This window comes from Denticeps clupeoides, chromosome 1 (genome assembly GCF_900700375.1).
Source record: "Denticeps clupeoides chromosome 1, fDenClu1.1, whole genome shotgun sequence".
Taxonomy (NCBI): Eukaryota; Metazoa; Chordata; class Actinopteri; order Clupeiformes; family Denticipitidae; genus Denticeps; species Denticeps clupeoides.
Window position 1 is genome coordinate 2,773,564 of NC_041707.1, and position 19,351 is coordinate 2,792,914.

Here is a 19,351-nt window from a genome sequence, read left to right on the forward strand (position 1 = left end):
TAAATGAACATATTTTTATTATTTCTTTCTTATTAAAGAATATATACATATATATATATAAACATGATGTTTTCTCAAAGTAATACATTGATCAAAAAATTAAAAATGGCAGAAGCTCATCTACAGTTGTCTTGTTTGGACGTGTCCAGAGATGAGGTTCTGTGTGTGTTCAGAGTGTGTGCATCCTCCGTCTGATCCTTGGTGTGTTGGGCTTTTACGCCGCTGCCGCTCTGAGTCCTGGAAACACGACAGGCTGGTGTGTGTGTGTGTGTGTGTAGGTTACGCTGGTCATCCACTTTAGCAGAATCCATAGCCTAGCCACTACCTAATGAAGTCTGAACATAAATATCTTACTTTTTTCTATTTGAATTATTTTCTTCTTCCTTTGTTCTATTGTAATTATTTTTATAACTGTTACAGTTCAGGATTTTTTTTACTGCGTGTTGTACTGCTATGAATCTTGAAGTGTGTGTGTGTGTGTGTGTGTGTGTGTGTGTGATACCTGTAATCCTGGTCGTTGTTGGTGTGTGTGAATGCGCCTCGGTGGCTGCTGGGAACTGGGTTGGTCACTCCCTTGGCCAGTCGATACAGGGTCTCAGCTGGACCCAGACGAGATGTTCGCTGCCTCCTCTCTGTGGAAATGGGTGTGTGTTTTGTGGTGTTCATGGTTCCACGGTGAGAGTTGGTTTCAGCACCTCATTTAACATAATACACTGAAATATTTGTCATATGACCTGTTGTCATGCAGGAGATATTTACTTCCAGTAGCGCTGTGACTGCTGGATGGAGTGTGTGGGATGTTTGAGTGTGTGTGTAGTGGACCTGTGTTTGTTTCATCCAAATGCTGCTGTTGCCCGATGATAATGTTCCTCTGCAGAGGTGTTGGCCTGGAGACCAATGGCAGCAGAGAAAACAGAGGTAGATCTATAGCTACACCCTACACACAAAACACATTTCAGCCACACATAAGTATATAAACACGTACATAATTCCTTCTGGTTCACTGACATACTGTTAAATTTTACAGAGGTTACAATCACTTTGTGGGTATACATAATTTGTAAGTGTATAGAGGCTGTCACCTGTGTTTCTGTGTTCAGCAGTTCTGCTCTGGTTCTCTCCTCCAGTGTGATCATCAGCCCATCGAGAACGCGCAGTTGGGTCAGGTGCAGTACCACAGTTGGCCTATAGAGGGGGCGCCGCACCACCTGACACATAAACCAACCGAGTGTGCAGTGTTGGGTACAGAATATTACAAATTAACCTGTTTAAAATATAATAGTAGTGTAACTATGTTAATTACTATATGAAAGTACGTTTTGTTTACGTTTGTCAATTTTGAAATTTTGTAACTTTACCTTATAGCACTACTGAACATTGTCAAACTACCTTTCGATACATGAATTAACATCATTATAATTTATAATTTGAGATAATATAATAACAGCCACCGAAAGTTCAGAATTCAGGCTTAATTTTGCTGTAAAATCATTCAGTTAGAAACCACTGCTAAATCAAATATTTAACATTCAAGAACATTGAATAATGTGAGGAACTTTGTGGTTGGTCGGGGTTCCTCCACCCTTCTCACCTCCGTCCCAGGAAACCAGCACCCGCTCGCAGTCAAAACACACCTGGCAGGCCTGTGCATCTGACATTTTTCTACATCAGACCTTGAAATCACTGCTAGAACCAACCGCTCCTCCATCCTGACAATAACTGTATATTTACAATTTATTGGTGCATGTTTCTTTCTTTTTCTGACTCTTTACTATATAACAGCGGACACTGAACTAGCGTTAGAAATAATGTCGCCTTACAAAAGATATGAATGTAATGTCGACACAGTGGATATTATAGGGACTTATTCCCACTAAACCACTATTATTAAACATATCAGCATGGTTTTATATATTATATTATCATGTATTTAAAATTGGAATCATGAATTGTTCAATAAGTAATTGTAATATAATTTATAGTTCCTCCAGTAATTCCAATGGATTACAACTAATGGATTGTAATTAAATAATCCAATTTCGCTACATGTAATTTGTGTGTGTGTGTGTGTGTGTGTGTTACTCACAGGGTTTCCCACCACTGACAGCTCGGTGAGGGACGGCAGAAGATCCAGTTTTTCAACTTCAGACACGTCCTGCGGAACACAGCAGCATTGTTACTATGGAGACACGTCTCCACATCACACAGATCATTAAAACAGCAGCTGTTTTCAATCAGTCATAAACCAATTCTCCAACACACACTATAAACTCACAGATTTCTTAAAAATCAAAGCTAGTATGTAGGTTGTGGGAATGTTGATGGCTAGAGGACATTGGTTGGGTGGTAGGTAGGTTGTGGGAAAGATGATTGCTAGTTATGGGAATGTTTCTATAAGAGGACACCGGTTTGGAGGTAGGTAGGTTGCGAGAATGTTGATGGCTAGTTGTGGGAATATTGCTCTAAGACGGCATTGGTCAGGTGGTAGCTAGGTAATGGGGATGTTTCTCTAAGAGGACATTGGTTGTGTGGTAGGTAGGTTGTGGTAATGTTGATTACTAGTTATGGAAATGTTTCTTTAAGAGGACATTGGTTGGGTGGTAGGTAGGTTGTGGTAATGTTGATTACTAGTTATGGAAATGTTTCTTTAAGAGGACATTGGTTGGGTGGTAGGTAGGTTGTGGTAATGTTGATTACTAGTTATGGGAATGTTTCTATAAGAGGACACCGGTTTGGAGGTAGGTAGGTTGTGAGAATGTTGATGGCTAGTTGTGGGAATATTGCTCTAAGACGGCATTGGTCAGGTGGTAGCTAGGTAATGGGGATGTTTCTCTAAGAGGACATTGGTTGTGTGGTAGGTAGGTTGTGGTAATGTTGATTACTAGTTATGGAAATGTTTCTTTAAGAAGACATTGGTTGGGTGGTAGGTAGGTTGTGGTAATGTTGATTACTAGTTATGGAAATTTTCTGTTAGAGGACATTGGTTGGGTGGTAAGTAGGTTGTGGGAATGTTGATTACTAGTTATGGAAATTTTCTATAAGAGGACATTGGTTGGGTGGTAGGTAGGTTGTGGGAATGTTGATGGCTAGTTATGGAAATGTTTCTATTAGAGAACCTTGGTTGGAGCAGTTGGATGGTTGTGGGAAGGATATCTGTACCTGTATTTTGTTCATGCCCAGAAAGAGTCTGTGCAGTTGTATTAGTGGTTGAAGGTTGTTCAGCTCTCGGATTCGGTTCTCCACTAGGTGTAGCTCCAGCAGGGAGGACAGGGTACAGAAGGAGTTTTCTCCAAGTGTTCTGATGCGGTTCCGGTCCAGAACCAGCTCTCTGAGTGAACAGAGGCCGTTCAGGCCCTCCACGCTTTTAATCTCATTACCTGTTTAGAGCAGCTCAGCTGTTTTAGTGAAATCTGGTGCAGTTTATTTCTGAGTCTGTTATATAAATCACACATAATAAGATCTGTCTCAAGATTATTGGAATTAAAACACACCCACTTCAGCAATACCTTGGAGGAACAGAGCTCGAAGATTGGTGAGGCGACTGAGCTGCAGCTCAGACAGGTTTGAAATGCCATTGTAACCCAGATAAAGCACCTCCAGGCTGGGCATGATGGGGTCCAGGCAATCACCAGGAACACTGTCCCTGAGAGAGGCCGAGAGAGTGTGTATGCTCAGCAGAGTCAATGTGTGAGAGTGTGGGTGGGTGTGGTCGGTTCCCTACCGAATGGTCTTGCTGCTGTTCTGCTGGCCGTAGCCGCTGGAAGGAACCCGGTTGTAGAGCATCTGCCTGCTGCTCAGCTGCACTGAACCCTTCTCACGTGGGAGGATCGACTCAACGTGGTTATAGTTCAAACACAGGATCTAAAGACGTGTGCAGTTAGAAAACTACAGACGGACAGAGAGGCAGACGTCAGGCAGAAACACACAGACCCACACACCTTCAGCTTGGGCAGGCAGATGAGACCACAGAAGGAGGTGAGGTTGTTGTGCTCCAGGTTGATGCTGTGCAGGTTGAGGAACAGATCAGCAGGAGACAAATCCACCATCCTGCAGCACAAAATGTCTGTTCCTCAGTTCTTTCCAAAATTACTCCAAATCATTTTGCCATCTGACTTTTCATGGAAAAGGCCCTTTGTGCCACACTGTGATGATATATCTGAACTACCTGATGGAGCAAGATGACAGCTCTAGTTTTGATATTTCAGTGAAGTTGGAGTGGCCCAGTTTCTCAGAGACCATATCTGGAGTCAGCCTCCCTCCAAACATGTCCCTGGCATTTTCACGCTCAGACGTTTCCTTCAGAAAATCAAACAAATCATGAAGGGTAAGTAACCCTGACTGGTGATATCTAGATTCAAAGTTAGTGCAGACATTGACAAGTAGAGTGAGATGTTTAAAGTGAGTTTAAAGTGAAGTGATTGTCATTGTGATACACAGCGCAGCACACGGTGACACAACGAAACGTGTCCTCTGTATTTAACCATCACCCTGAGGGAGCAGTGGGCACCATGACAGGCGCCCGGGGAGCAGTGTGTGGGGACGGCGCTTTACTCAGTGGCACCTCAGTGGCACCTTGGTAGATCGGGATTCGAACCGGCAACCTTCTGATTACGGGGCCGCTTCCTTAACCACTAGGCCACCACTGCCCCACGTACAGGTACATGGACAGGCCCTGTACAGGTTTTGCAATAGAAAATGATTCTCTGTCACCCTCTCCACCAATTCATCAAAAATGTATATTTGGAGTGATGAAGTAAACAGTATAATATGTGGAACAGATCTCACCACGGTGACGCCGTCCAGTGCACGGAGTGAAGGCAGGTGGAACACGACGTACATGCGGTAGTTCACCTGCCTCTCCACTAGAGGGTTTCCATACAAGTCCAAAATGATGAGGTTTGTCAGGGCCTGGAAACAAGGAAAGAGAAAATCATTTCAGCATCCAGTAGTCCATTCCCCTTCAGGATGGCTTACAGGGCCAGATCTTGTACCTTCAGGTGGTAGATGTCCCTAGAGGTGGCAATGGCGTTGTTGCCCACGTAGAGCTTGAGGAGCGAGCGCGCCCTCTGTACTCCGTACAGACGGTCAATACTGTTCTTCTCCGCAGACAGGAAGTGCAAGTTGGGTAGGCGGTCAAGGACAGAACCGTCCAGAGAGCCGATCTGGTTCTCATTCACACTGAGACGCGTCAGACAGGGGAGCTGGTCCAAACCTGGTGGAGAGAAGGGAGAATGTCTCAGAGACAGACAGGTAGGCAGGCAGGTGTTGGACAGACTGACGGACCATGGAGGCTGGTGAGACGGTTCCTGTCAAGAGAAAGCTCCTCCAGCTTCAGGCAGCACTGCAGACCCTCCAGGCAGCTCAGCTTGTTGTGGTTGAACGAGGCCCAGCGCAGGTTCACCAGTCTGTCCAGACCGGAGAGACAGGAAAGACCCTGACTGTCCAGGCTCAGAGCCGTGATCTGTCGAGGCTCGGCAGAGGCAGAGATTAACTGAGCTGCGATCATATGGATTTTATGCACACAAAATGTAACATGTTTGCATTAGTAATGGTTGATGTGTTTGAGATTGTGAGCTACACCTTGCTGGTCCAGTCAGGTGGAAGGTCATGGAGCTCCCAGGGACTGGGGCGAACCTGAGACATCAGGTGAGCTGTGGAGAGGAGACTGAGGCTCCGTGGACGATTGCAATCTGTACGAGAGTGGTCCAGGAGACAAGCCTATACACACACAAACACTAACTTCATCTCTATAATGTGACTTCTGATTATGGGGCCGCTTCCTTAACCGCTAGGCCACCACTGCCCCAATGTCCCCCACAACCCGCTGCCCCGATGTCTGAAGTTATCTGCTGTACCTGGCTGATTCTGGATCCTGTAGTCCTCAACGCAGCAGCAGCAACAGCTTCCTCCTCTGACACCAGAACATCGTCCAGATGTGTGAGGGACCTGAGACACCCTAGCAGCACCATTCTCACAGAGTCTGACTGGAACACACATGCATACACATACACTGCAGTGGAACTGTCTTCTCAGAAGATGGTGTGTGTGTGACCTCTGTCCTCACCTTGTCCCAGGGGTTGTAGCGAGTGTCAAGGCGTAATAGAGCAGGGGCTTGTTCTTGCAGGATGGCCGCCTCATCTTGTGGATGGGTCAGGAGGTTACAGCATAGGTCCAACTGTTGAAGGCGTGGCAGGGCACGGACTCCGCCCAGAGATGTCACATGGTTAAAACTGGCATCTACAGACTCCAAATTGGACTGCAGAAAGAAGACAGTGGATCCAACCTATTTTCAGTTGAGGTTCTACAGAACGTGTCTACAGAACATGCTGGTTTCTTCTTCTGCCTTCCGAATGAGCTATTGAGGCAACTGACAAAATCTGGTGCTCAAAAGGGACAGTCACTGCTTTCTAAGGAGTAAATCGTTCACCTTTAATCATCTGGTTAATGCGGGTCTGCATTTCTTTGAATAAAACATGCGATTTAACGGAGTATGGATGCTCTTTAAAGAGAACGAATAACCCGAGGCCCAGATAAACGTCTGCCCCGTGCTTTGTGGAGCTCACCAGGTATGAGATGTCATCCAGATGTGTGAACTCATTGAAACTGATTGTCAGACTACGGAGACCAGTCAAACAGGATATCTCCTTCAAACTGCTCAAGCTGTTGCCATGGAGATTCAGCACCTGGAGATGGGGAGAAGAGACATGCAACACTGTACTAAAGCTATAGATTTTTGATTAAGTTCTGATTGGCCTGTGTTGAATGGTGGATGTGGGGAAAGGGTGTGTTGCTTCACGTCTCTCTCTCTCTTACAGTTATCTGGCTCAGGATGTTGGCTTTGGCTACATTCAGTAGGGTCTTGTCACTCAGACTCAGCATCTTTGTTCGAGGCTTTAATGCTGGCTCCATCCCCATCACCGCTTCATCCTGTGCCAGGATGTTTATTGTCATGTGATCATCTAAAGTTGGAGTTGGGTGAGGGTTACTTCTAATGAGTAATGAGAGCTGATCCTGGTCCTGTGGGAATTATAGATGAGGAAGCACATTTCAGGAGGATAGTGGTCTGAACAATTACCAGTAGAGTTGTTCATTGTGAAGGTGGTGTATGATATGATGTATTGTGGGTAGGTTACAATATGAAATGTGTGGGGTTTTAGGTGAGATGTGAGGTGATGTAGGTGAGTTGTGAGATAATGTAGGTGAATTGTTAGGTGATGTAGGTTAGGTATGAGGTGATGTAGGTGAGTTGTGAGGTGTTGTGTAAGGGGGTGTTGGTGAGATGTGAAGTGATGTAGGTGAGGTGGTGTAGGTGAGTTGTGAAGTGTAAGTGGGTGTTGGTGAGATATGAGGTGATGTAGGTGAGGTGTAAGGGGGTGTTGGTGAGATATGAGGTGTGTAGGTGAGGTATGAGGTGATGTAGGTAAATTGTGAGGTGGTGTAGGTGAGGCAAAAGTAAAAGCGATTGTTTTTGTCATTGTGATACACTGCAGCACAGCATATAGTGACAGAACAAAATGGGTCCTCTGCATTTAACTATCACCCTTAGTAAGCAGTGGGCAGCGTGTGTAAGGCGTGTGTGTGTGGGGACGGTACTTTGATCAAGGGGACCTCTGTGGCATCTTGGGGATTTGAACCTCTAACCTTTTGGTTATGAGTCTGCTTCCCAAACAGTTAGGTGCCACCACTGTCTCAAGGTGGTGTAGGTGTCAGGTGATGTAGGTGAGATGAAGTGTGAGGTGATGGAAGTGAAGTGGCGTAGGTGATCCAGGTATGGTGAAGTGAAGTGTGACGTGATGTTTTTGTGCCCTCACCTCTGTGATGTATTCAAAATCGATGAAATATTCTGGCAGCACGAGCTCATGGTCAAACACAAACCACTCAGTCTGTTTCTGACTGCAGCCACATTCATCATGGGAGCTGGGGGCTGTTTACACAGCCACCATATACACACACAGTTAGACCCACACATAGCATATGCAAAAAAAAAAAAAAAAAAAGTGAAGTGATTGTCACTTGTGATACACAGCAGCACAGCACACAGTGCACACAGTGAAATTTGCCTGCATTTAACCCATCACCCTTAGTCAGCAGTGGACAGGCGCCCGGGGAGCAGTGTGTGGGGGCGGTGCTTTGCTCAGTGGCACCTTGGCATATCGGGATTCGAACCGGCAACCTTCTGATTACGGGGCCGCTTCCTTAACCACTAGGCCACCACTGCCCCCATATATATATATACATATATGTGAAGGATAGATGTGTGTGTGTGTACATGCCCTCACACACCTGGTCCTGTGTTGGCGCTGCGGTAAACTGAGTGGACTTTAGGGAAGTGGGCGGGGTTTATTGGAACGTCGTCCCTCACCGCAACGCTTTTGCCCAAGAACACTTTACAAATGATAAGCTGGCCTGCAGCAGAAAACACACACACAGAGTAGAAGGTCACAGATGCATGAATGTAATGAACTGAACTTGCGTGTTTCCCAAGCCTGCTTCTGGAGGAACCTCTGCCGGCCATTAAGAAGCACTCGAGCTTAATTACGGTGGGATTGGACTGAAGACCAGGGTTGGGTAACACTGCTGACCATGTTTGAAGGGGACGGGCCCTCTTCCTAAGTTCTGCCCACTCCATCCGCTCTCTTCAAACTGTATCCGGAAACGTTCTGCAACGCTCAGGCTGCTGGACAGTGGCACTGCCCGCTCTCTTCCCTGCATCTGGGACAAACGCAGACAGCCAATCATCCTAAACTTTATTCTTCCTTTAGATCATTCCGTGGCTCTCTGTAAAGAACATAAAAAAAAAGACATACCATGTAGAGATCAGCACTTTTAAGGCCGTACTCTGGGATGTCCAGGATCTCGTTTTTGTCCGGGGCGTGTCCAGGATCAGGCACGTAGAACAGATATTCCAACGAGCGCTTGTAACTCCTGCCACGCAGAAATGAGACGGGACGGGGCTTTTTTAAACAAACGCGGGATATGACGATGGTTCTGTCGTACTGAGCCTCACTGTGAGACGAACGGCGAGTCGCTGCTGGCCAGCAGGCTGTGCAGTCGGTCCTCGAAGCGCGAACGAAGGGCGCGGTTCTGGATTCTGATGATCCGGTGGACTTTTAACCCTGTCACCCCGTGCCGCGTGTAATCACAAGCACAGAAACGGGAGAGCAGGAGCTCGTGACAGGAGGTGAACCTGCGGGGCAGAACAAAGGAACATATTCCTGTTTCGTTCCTTTTAATACGATCGGGTTTCGCAAATTATGACCGGAAAATAGATCCGAGGTAGACACCAGGGGGCGCTGGGGCTGCCCTCCTCAAAGCGAACGTTGCCCACGGTCTCCAGCTCCGTCAACAGAAAATGGACCATCAGCTCTTTTCTGGCCGTCAGCAACTTCAGGTCCAGCTGGTACTGATGCTCCAGTCTGCAGAGAGGAGCAGAGCAACTCAACCACTTGTCACATACTTTGCCGGTGACCTCTGCATGACCACACCCTACAGGCTATGTCCACTTGATCACATTTACATTTACATTTATGGCATTTATCAGACGCCCTTATCCAGAGCGACTTACAATCAGTAGTTACAGGGACAGTCCCCCCCTGGAGCAACTTAGGGTTAAGTGTCCTGCTCAGGGACACAATGGTAGTAAGTGGGATTTGAACCTGGGTCTTCTGGCTCATAGTCGAGTGTGTTACCCACTAGGCTACTACCACCGATCACAGCACGCAAACCCGATAGCCACATATCACTGGACACTTAACACTGGCAATGCGTTAAAAGGAACCTCTACACCTGCCATTGTGATACACTGCAGCACAGCATACGTGACACAGAGAAACGTGTCCTCTGCATTTAGTGAGCAGTGGGCAGCCATGCAAGGCGCCCAGGGACCAGTGTGTGGGGACGGTTTGAACCTGCAACCTTCCGATTACGAGCCGGCTTCCCTACCCGCTAGGCCACTAGGTGAAGCGAGTCCAGTATAAATGTGAATCTGCTGTGTAGTGAACAGTTGATGACACTCACTCCTCCATCCTGAAGTTCCACCTCTTTAGCCTCTCTTTCAGCGCGGCCATTTTACCCAGAATCCTCTGCTCCGGGTTGCGTTTCAGCTGCGGTGTGTTGCTGAGGTCAGCGAAGGCTCCAGACTGAGCTGAACACTGTTCTGCCAAGTGCTCTGATGACCTGCCCCCAGACTGCAACTCTGATAGGTCCAGTTCCAGCTACACACACACACACACGCACACTGTAGCTGCAGCAGAAATGAGAGTTGTTCCCAACGTGTGTAGCCACACTGCTGTGGAACTCACGCTCTTGTGGGTGTAGCTGAGGGTGCGGATCCTGTCTGCAGGCAGCTGCAGGCGTGTCTTCTTCTTCTCCAGCAGCTGAAGTTGAGCCTCCCTGAGCTGCCTCTGGATTGAGCGCATGCGCATGCTGTAGTACATCATCTTCTTCTGCACCGTGGACTGCAGGGACACATGCAGGTGAAGGGAAGTGAAAGTGAACAGATAGTCATTGTGAAACACTGTATTCTACACACACACACACACACAGGTCTTACCTCAGCTGCATCCTTCACCTGTTTGCTGGACACAGTGTAGCCGTCCAGCCGCAGCAGGTGAGGTAGGTGGTACAGTATGTGTGTGGAGTAGTTACATAGCAGGCAGATGGGGTTCGGGGAGGACTGGGTGTCACTCAGACTCAGTTCTCTCAGCTGATCCAGTCTACTTAAATACGTCAACTCCTATAAAACCACAAACCACAATATACACAACACTTATACACCACCATCACAATACACATACCTAACATCACACTCACAACAATCACTTACACACCACCATCACAATACACATACCTAACATCACACTCACAACAATCACTTACACACCACCATCACAATACACATACCTAACATCACACTCACAACAATCACTTACACACCACCATCACAATACACACACCTAACATCACACTCACTACAATCACTTACACACCACCATCACAACACACACTACACACCACCATCACAAAACCACACCTATTATCACACTCACTACAATCACTTACACACCACCATCACATTACACACGCTACACACCACCATCACAACACACACACTACACACCATCTTCACAATACACACACCTTACATCACACTCACTACAATCACATTACACACACTTAACATCACACTCACTGCAACACACACTACACACCACCATCACAATACACACACCTAACATCACACTCACTACAATCACTTACACACACCCATCACATTACACACGCTACACACCACCATCACAATACACACACTTAACATCACACTCACTGCAACACACACTACACACCACCATCACAATACACACCTAACATCACACTCACTACAAATTATCACACCATCACCGGGGCAGTGGTGGCCAAGCAGGTAAGGAAACGGACCCGTAATCAGAAGATCAGATTCCGAACCGCCAAGGTGCCACTGAGGTGCCACCGTTCCCACACACTGCTCCCCGGGCACCTGTCATGGCTGCCCACTGCTCACTGCTGGTCTACCTCTATGTACCATCCGACCTCTACAACTCATACAAAATGCAGCAGCACGACTGATCTTCAACCTTCCCAAGTTCTCCACACCGCCCCTCTACTACGTTCCCTCCACTGGCTCCCAGTAGCTGCACACATCAGGTTCAAAATACTGATGCTGGCCTACAAAGCCAAACATGGAGTAGCACCATCCTACCTCACAGCCCTTATTACACCTCACACTGCACCTCGTATACTCCGAGCCTCCAGTACTGCTCGCCTGGTCCCTCCATCTCTGAAAGGTAAAAGGAAGACGCTCATCTAGACTCTTCTCCATCTTGGCCCCTCGGTGGTGGAATGAACTTCCCCTCGAGGTCAGAACAGCTCAGTCACTGAGCACCTTCACACGGCAGCTCAACACCTTCCTCTTTAGGGAATATTTAGATGAACTTGTGACCTTCTTCTTGTCTGACTTCTGTATAGAAACTAGAACAGAGTGAATAAAAAGATTGTATTCATAGTTGGGGGTCCTAATGAACCAGAACTGATCACTTCATCCATGGTAACATGGAAGCACATTGTAAGTCGCTCTGGATAAGGGCGTCTGCTAAATGCCGTAAATGTAAATGGTTAAATACAGAGGACATGATTTGTTGTCACCATGTCACCATGCGATGATGCACGTCACCATGTTTCACAATGAGCTGGTCATTACACACATTCCACCTTCTCAATACACATCCAAAACCAAACTAAAACCAAAATCACAACCACTAACACACAAACCTCTACAACATGGTGAATAAAAAGACACCTACACCCACGCCATCATGTCTCTACATGTGGAATCCAGTAAATCCAGTAACCGGTGGTCGTTCCAGACAACCACAACAGGCACTAAAGTAAAGCAGGTGAAGAAGAGTCCACGTTTTAAATTCACTTGGCACCCACCTTCTCCTACATACCTTAAAGGAGCTGATCTTGTTTCCTGAAAGGTTGAGGCGTTGTAGATTCGCATTCTGATCTAGACTGTCTCCTAAAAATGAAATAATTATTTGGACGCCTGTCCAACAAACACTGAAATCCAATGAGTTACATCCACTGGCCATCTTATTTTAAACTCTGTCCTGTGTGTTTGTGTGTTTAGGTTCATTTAAATATTAAATGTAACCCTGACTGGACACACACACATACACAAACACTCACCAATCGTCACTATGCTGTTGTCAGCAAGGTTCAGCTCCTGCAGGTCACCCAGACTGGAGAGTCCCTGCACAGATCAGTCAGTTAACTCTGAGTTCCAACAGAGGAATTATAGATTTTTTTTCATACAGGAGGTGGAGGAGGAGACAAATCGCTGCAGTGTCCTGATGATGGGCTCCAGCACCCATAACCCTGACATGGATTAAGTGGTGAGTGCGTCTCAAATCAAGGTAATGTGAATCCTTGGCCTTTCGGCATCTCAAGACAACATTGCCCTGAAGCTGCAACTCTTCATGCATCATTCCGCGATGCTCCACTGTTTACCAGCTGCTGCTGAGGAACAGCTGTATCAGCAGAACATCACAGAAGATAAACCCAAAGCTTCTCAGGGAGAAATAAATATGAAGAATAGATAAAACGCACCCACCTTCATTTCCGTGATGCGGTTGCTGTTCAGCCAGAGAACCTGTAGCTGCAGCAGAGCATGCAGGTTGCTGATCTCCACGATGTGGTTGTCATAGAGATACAACTTCTGAAGCTGGAGACAACCGCCGACGCCCGAAATCTCCTGAAAAGGAGGAACCGTTAATCACGGCTGTGTTTTGGATCTGGGCTATGGTGTGTAAAAGGCTAGAACAAGGACACAAGCTGACCGTCAGGTGACACTCCACTGCCCAGAGTTCCCTGAGCAGCGGGCAGTGCTCTAAGCCCTTGATGCAGCTCACGCTCTGGGCCACGATGACGAGTTTGGAGAGGCGGGGGAACAGGGAGAGCCCCACCATTCGAGGAAATCCAGAGAAAAACACCTCCAGGGATGTGACGCCACTGCCATCCTGGCACACTTTGTCATAGGAGATGCCATTGATGGAGCACTGGAACGAAGCATGAAGTCAAACCCCCAGTCCAGTCCCACATTAGCATATTTACACACAGAAAGTTCAACGACAGTACAAGCTGACCAGCTCCTTAACGATCTCCTCATCAGTCATGTCCTCTGGAAGCCAGAGCAGCACATCCGGGTTCCCGGCTAAAGAACTCCTGCGTGGACCGACTGTTTACTGTCTCCAGAGGCGCGTTGCCAGGATCCGTGACGTCACGGCGACGGCAGATGGCGTGACGTCCTGCAGAGGGCGCCACACGTGCGTTCCGCGCGTGCACGCCGAGCATCGCCTCCGATTAATCGACTCATTTAATTCCACGTAATCCTATCGAATCGTTTTTGTTTTTACTGCGCTGCTGGAGTAACATCTCGCCAGACAGGTGACGTCACGGCGACGTCATATCAGACCAGAGCTCCAGGGATCCGAACACCACTCTGTCCGCCACTGAAGACATCATGTCCGCGGGTCAGGAGGACGGGACAGGAGGTGAAAGGTCGTCCGTTACTATGGAAACAGGTACATTCTTCCTCTTGTTCCATGTGTTGAGGTCAGAAGTGGACAAATGACCATTTCAGAAAAAAATGACCATTTCAGCAAATCATCAGTCATCAGCATTTAAACTTCAACTGGCCCTGATGATGATGATGATGATGACAGTATGATTCAGTTCAGATCAGATCTCAGATAGGGCGAATTACACACACGCACACGCACACACACACACACACACACACACACACACACACACACACACACACACACACAGAGCCAGCAGAACCACTCAAACATTCAGCTTCATCTGAAAAATTCATGAGATGGAAGCTCAAGTTCTCCCCTCCATCTTGTGCTTGTTCTCCTGCTTGGTGCTTTTTATTTCTCCACATGGAGCTGAAGGTGGAGTGTTGGTTCCTTTACATTTAATCTCAGGTCAGTTCATTACAGAAGGAACATCTGAATTCTCTGCTCCTCTCTGCTACAGGACACTCTCTCCTGTTCTTGGACTCCAAGACATCGTCACTGAGACAGGATCATCATCTTCTCTCAGGAGACCACGCTCATGATTTCAGCTCTGATCCTTGTGTTGGTGTGATCGCTGAAGACCTCTCTGACATCTCGAAGACCCTCCAGGGAACAAAGAAAACAGAATCTTACAAATACATGGACATGACCCACAGCAATGACCCCATCTGGGACCTGGGCAACTTTCAGTCCATACACCACATTGAGGACAACTCGGATGACGACCTCGAGGACACTACGAAACAGCAGCTTTTTGGCAGTATGAGAGAAAACAGCCGAGATGGACCAGGCGGTCACATGGACAACAGCCCCCCAGAACCAGGAAGGGAGGAGGAGGAGACTCTTGGTTCCGCTGGAGGACAACACTCCTTTCCATATGTGGAGGACCCCTCTGACGAGGAGATGGCAGAGTATCGCTCGTACTTCAGGGCGACGCCTCTGACCGGGAGCCCAGCGAAGGGTCCACTCACCGCAACACAAGACCCAAAACCTGACCAGAACGCGTTCATCACTGGTCCACTGGACGTTCCTACACTGTCAGAACCGGCTTCAGGTACATCGACCAGGGACCACCATTCAGGTCTGACCTCTGACCCCATAGTGCCTTTACTTTGCCGTGATCTCCTCTGTTCTCTTCTGCAGGTCAGCATTCTTCATTGGGATCTCCACTGAAGATCAGCCGAGCTGATCAGGCCCCTCCCAGTGCTGGCAGCCACCTGTCAAGAAGGAAGAGCAGCGATGTGAAACCCGAACCACCCATCATTCGTCAGGGGACCAGCAAACAGAAAGGTAACGGTCAGAAGTGGCGGGTCACACAAGGACAGGGTGACCGGGATTTTACAATATAGAATACAGTATGAGCAGTGGTGAACTAATGGCTAAGGAAGCGGCCCCGTAATCAGAAGGTTGCCGGTTCGAATCCCGATCTGTCAAGGTGCCACTGAGGTGCCACTGAGCAAAGCACCGTCCCCACACACTGCTCCCCGGGCGCCTGTCATGGCTGCCCACTGCTCACTCAGGGTGATGGTTAAATGCAGAGGACAAATGGTCTTGGCACCAGCAGATTGCTTTATGTGTATGAATGTGTGTGTTCTGGATTACAGAAGTGGACTTTTTTTTTTTTTTTTTTTTTGTATTTTCCTGACCTGCGGTCCTGTAGTGACACGTACCAGTAACCCCTGAACTCAGCACCCTCCTGAAGCCGTGTGTCTGGCCTTGTGTCTGGCGAGATTACTGTGTGTGTGTGTGTGTGTGTGTGTGAGTGTGATCAGAGCAGAAGAGGCTCTGTGGGCTGGACAGTGTGGGACTAAAACCAGGAGACTTTTAATTTGAAGCGATTTCCTGCCGTTGTTTACCATACTGACCCCTCCGCCACAGTGTCTCCGCCCCCCAGCTCCACCCCGCCCCTCTGTCTCTCTGTTGCTTGGTGGGGTGGGATGCGTCAGTGACGGATCTGCAGCAGAGGAGCAGGAAGACATGCAGGACGGAGGCTGGAGCATCTGGACGAGCCGTGGTACCGACTGACCGACCCATCGTGCGAATGTGTGTGTGTGTGTAACTTTTCCCCCTCAGCATGTTCAGTGTGTATCAGAGTGCCTGTGTCCACATCTGTGTGTGTGTGTTTCCACTGCAGTCTGGTTGCCTTGCATTCCCTGTTGTTGGATGAAGCCAACACCATGGCAACCGGGCCACACCCATTTCCGTATGCATTGTTCCCGGCTGCAGGCGGCCATGAAAAAGATCAGCAGAGCGAGAGGAACGATGATCACCCGTAATCCACAATGATCTGGATCCTGGGTGGGTTCCTGCAGAGTGGAAGTGCATTCAGCACCTCAGACTTCCGACACCTTCACTGTGGGAAGTTGTGCAGATGCTAGGTTCTGGTGAACTGTCCGGGCTCACCAGGGACCTGTGGGGGGCGGGGCCTTACACGTCAGGTACACGCCGTGGGATCAGGAGGTCACTCCGAGCCAGACCTCCACTTCCGGTCACGTGATCTGAGACGGTGCTGCGCGGTTCTCTACCTCATGGTTGTATGTTTGGGTGTGAGTTTGACCGAACTAGGACGGCACTCCCTTCGGCTTTGCGCGCAAAGGAAATCAGAACACTGTATCCGTGGTAACCACATCAGAGCCTGTCACGCACAGAGGCCGACTCCCCCGAGTGTGTGAACTTTCTCTCTGCTCCCGATGTCCTTGTTACACACACACATGAAACCATATTTACCCTCACCGATAACAGCTGTGTGCGGTCTCACACTCTTACACACCCGCGTGGAGCAGCACCGCATGTGTGTTAGCGAGGTGCTGAAGCCCCTCCCCCTCTGTGACAGAACACGCCCCTCACTCCTCTTTTGTGCTGGACGCAGCGGCAGCAGCTGTCTCTTTCTCTCTTTCTCCGCAGCCATGGGCTCTACAGGTCAGTTACTCTGTGTGTGTGTGTGTGTGTGTGTTAGCGCTAGCCAGCTGGAAAAGGGCCGAGTGTTGTTGAACCCTGGGGGGGTCCAGGGGGAGCTGTGTGTACTGGGTCAGTACTGGTACCGGGATCAGTACTGTACGTGTGTGTGAGAGAGATGTTGTATACAGCCATGATGTCGTGTGTTTACATGTCTATGGGTTTAGTGTGTGTGTGTGTTAAATAATTGCTGATGTTATATATCCTCAGCTTCACTTCAGGAGGAAGAATCAAATGAAAACGGTCGATATTTCTGTCCCGTTCTTACCGGGGCTAAATTTAGACTAGACCAACAGAGAGAGGCACACAAGGGACCCGACACACTCTCTCTCACACACACACACACACAAGGAGCTGGAGTGTGACAGTCTCCCTGGGGTTAGGCTGAAGGTGGCGCTGTGCTTCGCTGGTGTGATGGGGGGTAGAACCCTCATCCCTGACTGGACAGCGGACAGGTCAGAGAGCAGTCTGGTGAGATCAGCTGGGTCCTGGTGTCTGTGCTACAGTAGACATGCGATGCTGCACGGCATGCTGGGACGTTAGAGCTGAGATACGGACTGGACGTTCCTCCGGCCAGGTGGGGATGAGGGGACGACGTGCGCTGCACGGCATGCTGGGACATTCCTCCGGCCGGGTGGGGATGAGGGTGTTCAGTAGACGGTGACAGAAACACCCTGGACGAGTCGCGTGAGACCTGGTGCGTGTCCCTGTCCTGACCCCTGTGTGTCCTGCAGTGCTGGATCTGCTGTACTGGCGCGAATGTCGCCGCTCCGGACTGGTGTTCGGGGGTCTTCAGCTTCTGCTGCTCTGTCTGACTCAGTTCAGCGTGGTCAGCGTCTGCGCCTACATCGCCCTGGCGACCCTGTCTACCACCATCAGCTTCCGCATCTACAAATCCATCCTGCAGGCCGTCCAGAAGTCAGATGAAGGACACCCCTTCAAGTGAGTTCCTCAGTCGTTCCTCTCTGATCGTTAAAGGTCCAGGTCTGCTGCTCAGCTTCAGTCCTAATCATGGATGGTAGTGGCCTAGCGGGTAACACACTCGCCTATGAACCAGAAGACCCAGGTTCAAATCCCACTTACTACCATCGTGTCCCTGAGCAGGACACTTAACCCTGAGTGTCTCCAGGGAGGGACTGTCCCTGTCACTACTGATTGTAAGTCGGTCTGGATAAGGGCGTCTGGTAAATGCAGTAAATGTAATCATGCTGCAGGTGGGCGTTGTAGTAGCCTATTGGGTACCACGCTCGCCTATGAACCAGAAGACCACAATCGGCACGGTAACGCCATTAGGAGCAGTGTGAGGAAGCAAACTCGTAACTGAAGGTTGTGGGTTCAAATCCTTAAACACACCGATGGGTTAAATGCAGAGGTGTCGCCTCACTTCCACAACGCTGCGCTGCAGGTCCTATCTGGAGGTGGACGTGGCGCTGACCCCGGCCCAGATGTCGGCAGGCGTGGAGAAGATCCAGCTCTATGCCACCTGTCTGCTGAAGGAGCTGCGTCGCCTCTTCCTGGTTCAGGACCTGGTCGACTCGGTCAAGGTCAGGTGCATCTTCCCCCCACCTTCCGGCAGGAGCAGGGCCCGCTGGTGCTGACCGCCGCCGCTGTGTGTGTGTGTTTAGTTTGCAGTGCTTATGTGGCTGCCGACGTACGTCGGCGCGCTGTTTAACGGCCTGACGCTGCTGATCCTCGGTAAGAAACTGACTGGAATTATGGGATGTGTGAGAATGTGCTGGCGGTGCCTCTGACCTGCTGCTCTCTGTCCCCAGCGCTGGTGGCCGTGTTCACGTGTCCGATGGTCTACGAGAAATATCAGGTAGGAAGGAAACAGCAGCCGCACGGAGCCAACTGTCACTATTAATGGACACAAATATTGAGTCTAATGCACTACCCATAATCAATAACATTCCTAATGGGGGGGGGCGGTGGTGGCCTAGCGGTTAATCAGAAGCACCGTCCCCACACACTGCTCCCCGGGCGCCTGTCATGGCCGCCCACTGGTCACCAAGGGTGATGGTTAAATGCAGAGGACACGCTTCGTTGTGTCAACGTGTGCTGAGCATCACACTTCACTTCACTTTAATGAACACGTGAAATGATTCGCTGCTGACCACTACCTTCTCTCTCAGACTCAGATCGACCAGTATCTGGGCGTGGTCCGGACCCACGTCAGCCTGGTGGTGGGAAAGTGAGTCTCGGTGTCTTTACAATAAAGGAAACTAATCCGACGTGCGGTAACAGAGACACTGACCTCCACCTCTCGCCTACAG

General features: G+C 49.0%; 2 protein-coding genes across 8 annotated transcripts in view; one reads left to right on the top strand and one right to left on the bottom strand.

Moving 5' to 3' along the window:
• On the bottom strand, positions 1 to 13,983 carry LOC114773072 (leucine-rich repeat-containing protein 9-like). Of its 3 annotated transcripts, XM_028965634.1 has the most exons (32): positions 13,683 to 13,983; positions 13,377 to 13,595; positions 13,151 to 13,291; positions 12,727 to 12,790; positions 12,486 to 12,556; positions 10,553 to 10,735; positions 10,302 to 10,457; positions 10,018 to 10,214; positions 9,285 to 9,416; positions 9,008 to 9,187; positions 8,808 to 8,925; positions 8,583 to 8,712; positions 8,284 to 8,406; positions 7,812 to 7,924; positions 6,814 to 7,017; positions 6,564 to 6,683; positions 6,065 to 6,256; positions 5,856 to 5,984; positions 5,581 to 5,718; positions 5,284 to 5,461; positions 4,992 to 5,212; positions 4,786 to 4,908; positions 4,166 to 4,296; positions 3,939 to 4,047; positions 3,722 to 3,861; positions 3,507 to 3,643; positions 3,160 to 3,377; positions 2,087 to 2,155; positions 1,083 to 1,208; positions 823 to 937; positions 503 to 632; positions 1 to 237 (listed from the first exon to the last, which is right to left on the bottom strand). In XM_028965634.1, the coding sequence occupies exons 1-32, from the start codon at positions 13,710 to 13,712 to the stop codon at positions 117 to 119; spliced, it is 4,458 nt and encodes a 1,485-aa protein (XP_028821467.1). In that variant the 5' UTR covers positions 13,713 to 13,983; the 3' UTR covers positions 1 to 116. The 3 variants fall into 3 exon arrangements, 2 of the variants coding, with proteins under 2 accessions (XP_028821467.1, XP_028821542.1); XM_028965709.1 differs by lacking the exon at positions 1 to 237 and having other exon boundaries at positions 823 to 887; XR_003744252.1 differs by lacking the exons at positions 1 to 237; positions 503 to 632; positions 823 to 937; positions 1,083 to 1,208 and having other exon boundaries at positions 3,160 to 3,328.
• The window catches only part of LOC114773819 (reticulon-1-A-like), a 5,752-nt gene continuing 192 nt past the window's right edge, over positions 13,792 to 19,351 (top strand). Inside the window, exons 1-8 of one of the 5 annotated variants that reach the window (XM_028966009.1) lie at positions 13,792 to 14,120; positions 14,584 to 15,177; positions 15,267 to 15,413; positions 17,813 to 18,020; positions 18,484 to 18,622; positions 18,704 to 18,773; positions 18,851 to 18,897; positions 19,211 to 19,269. In XM_028966009.1, the coding sequence (XP_028821842.1) occupies positions 14,060 to 14,120; positions 14,584 to 15,177; positions 15,267 to 15,413; positions 17,813 to 18,020; positions 18,484 to 18,622; positions 18,704 to 18,773; positions 18,851 to 18,897; positions 19,211 to 19,269 (1,325 nt within the window). In that variant the 5' untranslated portion in view covers positions 13,792 to 14,059. Of the gene's footprint in view, positions 14,121 to 14,583; positions 15,178 to 15,266; positions 15,414 to 15,775; positions 16,167 to 16,257; positions 16,422 to 16,444; positions 17,043 to 17,812; positions 18,021 to 18,483; positions 18,623 to 18,703; positions 18,774 to 18,850; positions 18,898 to 19,210; positions 19,270 to 19,351 lie in introns of those variants that run through there. The other 4 variants (XM_028966056.1, XM_028966120.1, XM_028966048.1 and 1 more) reach the window with 4 other exon arrangements.

Excerpts from the sequence above, each read along its gene's own strand:
- LOC114773072 (XM_028965634.1), bottom strand. The coding sequence starts at position 13,712 with ATGACTGATGAGGAGATCGTTAAGGAGCTG. Across the intron at positions 10,736-12,485 it reads ACAAGATCAGCTCCTTTAAG|GAGTTGACGTATTTAAGTAG; the intron begins GTATGTAGGAGA and ends GTGGTTTTATAG. Across the intron at positions 2,156-3,159 it reads TGGGCATGAACAAAATACAG|GACGTGTCTGAAGTTGAAAA; the intron begins GTACAGATATCC and ends TGTGTTCCGCAG.